This window comes from Watersipora subatra, chromosome 2 (assembly GCF_963576615.1).
Source record: "Watersipora subatra chromosome 2, tzWatSuba1.1, whole genome shotgun sequence".
In the NCBI taxonomy this organism is placed as follows: domain Eukaryota; kingdom Metazoa; phylum Bryozoa; class Gymnolaemata; order Cheilostomatida; family Watersiporidae; genus Watersipora; species Watersipora subatra.
The window spans coordinates 18817552-18824874 of record NC_088709.1 but is presented as its reverse complement, the minus strand read 5'-3'; the positions used below and the strand labels follow the sequence as shown (position 1 = coordinate 18824874).

The 7323-nt window shown below is 40.1% G+C and overlaps 1 protein-coding gene across 1 annotated transcript; it reads right to left on the bottom strand.

The window, feature by feature from the left end:
• Nucleotides 1-4602: 4602 nt before the first annotated feature.
• LOC137388018 (uncharacterized) lies at nt 4603-6381 on the bottom strand. Its single transcript, XM_068074538.1, has 3 exons — nt 6222-6381; nt 5421-6001; nt 4603-5121 (listed from the first exon to the last, which is right to left on the bottom strand). Exons 1-3 carry the CDS (start codon nt 6379-6381, stop codon nt 4603-4605), a joined length of 1260 nt encoding a protein of 419 aa, XP_067930639.1.
• Between the last annotated feature and the right edge of the window lie 942 nt (nt 6382-7323).

Here is a 7323-nt window from a genome sequence, read left to right as displayed (position 1 = left end):
TGCATGCGACGCTGCCCGGCACTCGAAATCGGGTGCAGTCTTCATTAATACTAGTTGTCCAATCAGCTAGTCTAGCAAGCGTCAGTCAGTCATTACCCTCTCTACTACGGAGTCAGAGTATATTGCGTTATTTGATAGTGTTGTTGAATGCATGTGGTTATGACAGTTGTTCTCAGATATTGGAACTGCACGGATCAATTCTAAAACTGTCTTTGTAGACAATCAATCAGCTGCAGCAATCGCAAACAGCCAGAAAACAAGCAAGCGTACAAAACCCATTGATGTAAAATACCACTCTGTTCGTGAGACGGTTGAAGCTGGTGATGTCTGCACCAAGTTTTGTTCAACAAATGATAATATCACTGACATATTTATGAAACCGCTGCCATGTGATCGATTTGTCAAACTTAGAGACATGTTGGGTTTGAGCTAAGTAATTATCTGACCAGTGAAGACTAATTGTAGTAAACACAAGACTGTTATTATCATTATTTTCTTTTTGTTTCTCGTGTATTACGATTATTGTAATTTTGTGTTACTCAAACTGGCTGTTGGTGCAACCATGTAACTAAATGGGAGTGTTGCTATAATAGCAGTTTCATGGTTTTAATTGTGCTTTCTCATTGTGCTTTATAAAAGCTTGTTGCTTATTGGTACTCATAGCTTTTTCATATAAAGCTCTCACTTCTGTTCACAAGTGTCAAGATGAACGCAGCTAATAAAGTTTCTGACAATAAACTGAATATTCTTACTTTCTAAACAAAAATTTTTCCTTCTCTATTGGGTATTCTTTTAGCTCTGGGAACACTTGTACTTACACTTCGTACTTGATTCCAAGTTTGTGCACTGTAAATCATAATGTGGCATATTTGTAACACCTAAGGTGATATACCATACTGTCACTAAATTTCTCACATTGGCCTCAATAATGATATATATGTTCCCAATGTGGCATATCATTGTTCAATGAAAACAATGAATAATACCAGATGTGGAATAACAAAGTTGCAATATCAAAGGTCATAGAGAGTTCAGTGATTATGTAATACCATATTCCATAACAAATTTCCTAGCCTGTGTAACCACACACCAATGCCATGATGTAGGATGCTCCAATAAACGCCCACAAACGGTGAGCCCTATATTATCAGATAGACCGAGACCATGGATTAAATACATGCTTTACAAGAAAGGGTTTATGAACACCCCAAACAATATCAAGTGAGGCCAACTGAACTAAAACTAACTGCAGGCTACTGGATAGAAACGGTTGTCATGGAGAACCAAGCTGAAACAAATATAGTAATTTGAATATACTCCATGGTTTATTCTTTTGATATATACAAAATATAATAATGATAGATTTTTTCCAAAATGAATCAAAGCAGGGGTAAAATTATGACCTACTATTAAACTTTGATAAAAATAACAACAAGATTTGAGCTTTCTAACTTAATCACCAAATAAACTTATACATAAGTGAGTAAATAGCCACCAAAGATTATCTAGCTGATAATGTCATGTTAGAACAAAAAATAATGATCAATAATGACTAGTTGACTCGATCGGGCTGAAAATATACTTATGAACCAAAACAGAAAACAACAAAACATGGTGTTTATAATAACATGATTTTACTAAAAATATTACCTCTTTTCTTCAATTTACATGCTGGTTTTATTTAGTGTTATACAGACCTAAATCTCATTGTTGCCAAGTGATTTGATAATAAGTGAAAGTTACCAATTATTTGAACAGCACTGACTGACTGACTCAAAAACCTTTACTGCCTATGAAGCATGTTTAGTTTACTGTTAGCTGAACGTTATAGATATCTAAGAGTTTGCGAGCCTTTTTGTTGTTAGGTATGGCACCATGCATACCAAAGAAGAATTCAAGAAGATAGAAGTAGACTTCTGAAGTATTTACATATTCCTTGTGTAGTACATGGTGCAACATCAACTAGGCAGCTATGAGCTCACTGTATGAGGGGTATTTACCAAGTTGCTGCTTGTTCACATAGATAGCACATTCATCCACAACAATGGGAAGAGGTGGTCCGAATTTTAAAAAAATAAAAGAGTTGGCTATGTACTTCATACGTGTGAGTGCAGTTGATTCAAAGTCACAAGCTTGGACAGGCCCAAACTTATCTCATGACAAGTGGGGGCCTGCCCAAGCTAATTAATTACTAGGTAATGATAACCTGGTAATCCTATGGTATTCAAATCATCACCAAAGACAGTAAAATCATTGCTAATCAGAAATGTTTATTGGTATACTTTGCAAAATATGCCAAATGGCACAATCAGCCTACCGGTACAGCACAGAGCATTTTAGAAGCAATGTGAAGGTGGGCAGTCCAAGGGGGCAATTCCAACTCAATTCTTATAGACTATGATGTTTTCAGAATTGTTCAGTGTTTTATATTAGACTAGCTGCATTACCCGTGTTCGGGAACAGATTTACATAAAGCAATAGTTTTGTTGAGAGTTGTCTTTCATACTGTAAAACAACTCCAAATACGCAAACTACTGAAATTTTTGTGCTGATCAGACTGCATACACATATGCAGACGTACATGTCAATAATGTTGGAGAGACCAATGGAAATATGCAATGTGTTCCACAGCTAGTCTACAATGCATCAGTCTCGAACCACTCAAATCGGAGTTGTCCTAATTTTGTACACAGAACTGATAATGAAATTGACATTGCTAGGCAAACTGAAATTGTTCAAACTGGCAGTATTGAAAAATTGTGCATGCTTTAAGAAATTCTACAAAACATTTTGCTATTGCACTGCTGAGCTATTGCCAGCATTTATTGAATGGAGACATCTACATGCACTATACATGACTTTTACAGTTCTACATCGAATGCAGACTTCTAACACTAACCATGGCTCGCCAGTTCTTCGTCTATAGCCTGTGTCTTGACATGTATATACAAACAGTGCTGCAATAATGTGGTTGTGTTAATAAAATTTATCAGTAAAATTTACATGTATAACAGGACAGACAGTACGATGTCAAGGCAGATACAGCATTAGTAACTTACAATAATAAAACATAATGCCAACATGATAGCCTTTTTATGAGACACAATAAGGAAAACAAATGCATGAAAATATATATATATATATATATATATATATACTGAAAAATATGCTAGAAAATGCTGCATGTGAATAATAGGTAGGTATAGCAGTACATGAAGAACATAGCATGACACAATAATAACATAATGTTAATTTAATGCAAGCATGACATAACAATAAGACAATGTTAATCAACGCAACACTTGTGGAGAGACAACATTTTTTGTTTTTCTGTCGGGTGTAAGAACATACAGTTTTCGGCTTGTGCCTACTCTTGAGCAGGCAACATACAGCTGGCCATGGCTAAAGCAAGGAGACAGTAAGTCGATACCAGCTAACTTGAGGGACTGACCTTGCGACTTGTTGATAGTCATAGCAAAGCAGACTCTGATGGGGAACTGAATCCTTTTAAATTCAAATGGTAGATCGATTGGAATAACTGGGATCCTTGGAATAAAAACGTATTCGCCTTTACCAGATGCTGAAATGATTTTGGCCTGAATTACGTGCGAAAACATTTGCGTAACAATTAGCTGAGTGCCATTACATAACTCTGGAGGATTGAGGTTGCGAAGAAGCATGATCGGTGCTCCAATATTAAGCTGCAATTTATGAGCAGGAAGTCTGGGCAAGTCCAGTGAATTTAAAAGTTCCACAGGATATTCTACAGCAACGTCATCAGTCAACGGCGTATCAACAGAAGTGAAGGTTTTGAATTTCCAGGTAGTTGGGCTAAAAGCTGTGAGTTTATGGCAGCAGCTGCATCATTCCAGGGGCAAAGAATAGCTCGCTAAAATAACCGATCAACATCTTGGAACCTCTGTCGCAGATTAGGGTAAACGTTCTTCTGAAGTTCCTCGGTTGAATCCACAAAAGTGCCGTAGCCATCAAGTGACACCAAACCATCCTCAGCACTGACTGGCAAACGCCCTTCACCAATATGCAGCAGTCCAACAGCGAAATGTGCACTTCTTTCGTCACCAAGAATAGCGGCACGCATGTTTGGTGTCAAATTCAGCTGCACAACAGACGGCCACAAAAATGATGATTTGATACATGCATTTATCTCATCAGCGGGTGTACCTCTTTGTATGACAGGCAATGTTTGGCGCAAATCTCCAGAAAATAAAAGAGTTAGCCACCGAAAAGTCTATTATTTTCACGCAAGTTCTTTAGGGTAAGGTTTAGAGCTTCAAATACGAGCTTGTGCGACATTGTGCACTCATCCCACACAATAAGAACGCATCGTTGCAGAAGTTGGGCAGTTCCGCTGTTCTTTTTGATATTGCACACAGGATTCTCAGTTCTGGCTAAATTAAGAGGCAGTTTCAGTGCTGAATGCACAGTGCGGCCTTTAGGGAATAAGGTAGCTGCAATGCCAGATGAAGCTACAGCCAAAGCAATTTTTCCAGACTCTCGTACTTTTGCCAATATAAGATTAGTGACAAAGGTTTTGCCGGTCCAACCTGGTGCGTGAAGAAACACCATACCGCCACTGTTTTGTTAAATTTTCTCAAAAACTGTGTTATATGCAGCTTTTTGCTCTTCCAGCAGCAGCAGTTCATTGGTTTCAACATGGCGACAAAGCTCTTCATGGTCATATGCTGTTTCGCGTAATATTTCCCTGCAAACAACAGGTTGCTCCACTCTAACAGGCCTGGGAAGTCCATAAACTGAGAGGTTGTTGTTTGTGACCTCGAGCACTTGGTCCTCAATAAATGTAAGAGCAATATTAAACATTCTATCTGTGAACTGCAGTTGTTGATCCTGAAGCGGTTGTCGCTCATGAAACAGGATGTCTTCAGCCAAATGTTCCTTAAACTCTTGCCACAGCTGAAGAGGGTGAGAAAGCTGGCAGGTGCTCAACATAATAGCAAACAACTTGCGCAGTTGGGAAGGTGACCGTATAGTTGCAGCTTCTTCCAAGGCCTCCCTCCACTGTGCATCATCTTCCAATAGCCCCAAACGCCTGCATGCTTCATGGAAAGTGGCACAGACATGACCTTCAACAGTTCTTAAATGCTGAAAGGACATTAGGCCAACCATGTGATGCAGCATGATTTGAAGAAAGAAACATTCACGATTGTTGGGGTGAACAGTGTATACCCATGCTAGGGCATCAGTTTGATATATGCCAGGATGATCAAGCACAACAGCTCCATTAACTCATTTCTTCCAGCATTTTGTGGATGCGTCAAAGGTGTAATAGGCTGGCAATTGGCAGTAGATAAGCGTCCTAGCAAAATCATCAAGTGTAAAAAGTTTGAAAAGGCTGTAAGGGTAGTGTCACGAGGTTCTTGAAGTTGTTGCTGAAAATTTACTTCAGTGAAATACACTCTCTGGCCATTCTCAAGATGGACACTCAGATGCTGGACAGTCGGGTGTCGTGCATGAATGAGAAGACTGAAGATGCGCCACATTGCTTCATTTGCACTGATGTACCTTCCACTCTCATAGCGAGCTACTTCATCAGCCTGTGCTCCATCTCTTTCCAAGCCGAACACTGCTTGATCACTATCCTTATTGACATATTTGCAAATGTATTTGATAGACTTCACTGAGTTGCAAAATTCGACATCGATGTGTGCATTGAATACTTTGGACAGCAAAGGGCAGTAAGGCACTATCCATCTATTGTCCGAAGTGATGTCATAGGCCTCTCCAACAGCTCGCAATGTGTGTTGTTTGGTGAAACCTCCATCATCAGCGGAACGAAGACGATACAATGGATACCCATTTATACCAGTAACTGTGTTTTTAATGAGAGCCTTAGGGTACTTCTTGGTACATGTGCCATCTTTCATGCAGGGTGAACCGGGGTTTAGCTGGCCACATGGACCATGTACCATGTGCTTGGTGACAATTTTGAATAGCTCAGGGTCTTCCACTCGATTTGGTATTTCTGCAGAAATGACACAATCAACCTGTTCTGGCCTGATGCGATCGCATAACCAAATTAAAATGTGTGCATGAGGGAGTTCACGTTTTTTGTCATTCAATGGTGTACATATGGCATCGCACAGCGCCAAGTATTGCACAGGTGGTGATGTAATCCATTAGTTGCTTTAGTTTTAGATGAAACACCCTTGCAACCACATCGTGTCTGTCCTAGCTTTGCTGACCAGGCAGCAATTCATTGGAAATCTCATCCCATTTGCTGTTGCAGGTAAATGTGATGAAAAGGTCTGGTCTGCCGTAATTTCGCACATATGTCATGGCATCCTGTGTACGCTCATGCATGTAGCGCGGGCCGCCAGTAAAAGACGAAGGTAAAATCACCATGTTACCTAGTTGGTTTGCATTGCGATCATCATCATCGCAGGTGGATGTAGTCATCAGCTCTTAGCCGTGTCTGATGATGGCGGATAAAGCTAAGTCTTTCAGTTTCAATTTTAGCGTACATATCAACTGCAAACTGCAAAAACAGCTTTCGGCACCTGTGAATGTAGTTGAAGCTACTATCATGAACCATCAGGCTGCTAGCATAAAAATCCATAGCAGAAACCTTTCGTGTACCTGGCTCTCCTGTGCGAATGCCAGTCTGTTGCAGCTGAAAGTCTAGCCATCGTCACCTCGCCAGAAAATGAGTGGATACTGCAGGGCGTCATATGCTCTGTGCGTCTCAAATATCCTCTGCAGTTCTTTGCTACGTAACTGCAAAACAATATCTTGCCTTTCAAACTGCTGTCCAACTATTTGAATGGCAACTTCATCTATGACAGGAGCATTGAATCGCCTTTCATGCTCTCCAACAGGGTGTTTGTCAGCATGAATGACAATTCGCAAGTCACCCGTGTTTTCAGGCAGCCTCTCCCGAGCAGTTTTGAAATCACGCACATATTTGTTTTGCTCGTGTAGAACATCCTGCAGCTCACGAATTACATTTAATCGCACTCTTTCAACAATACCACGCCGACGTTCTGCCTCTGCCTGCTGGTCACCCATGACATAGATTTGCAGGAACTGTGGTTGCTCACCCGGTATCAGAAGCAAGGATCCAATCAAATGGTAGACTTGACCCTGAACCTTGAAATTTGGGTTAAATCCAGGCTCATCAATGGTTTTTAGCTCCAAATGATGTCATTTGAAAACAGCTGTTATATTTTCGCATATTCCCCAAAAGATGTTCAGAATCAGGATTTGCGCCATGGAATAGGTGAGTCCATACAGGTGGAATATCCTCAGAGAGTGGTTGTAGGCGAACTTTCCCATTGTTGCAACAAA

Coding starts and splice junctions, on each gene's coding strand:
- LOC137388018 (XM_068074538.1), bottom strand. CDS start 6,381: ATGGTGATTTTACCTTCGTCTTTTACTGGCGGCCCGCGCTACATGCAT. Junction 6,002..6,221: donor TTCCAATGAATTGCTGCCTG/GTCAGCAAAGCT, acceptor TCATTTCTGCAG/AAATACCAAATCGAGTGGAA. Junction 5,122..5,420: donor AGAGAGTGTATTTCACTGAA/GTAAATTTTCAG, acceptor ATGTCCTTTCAG/CATTTAAGAACTGTTGAAGG.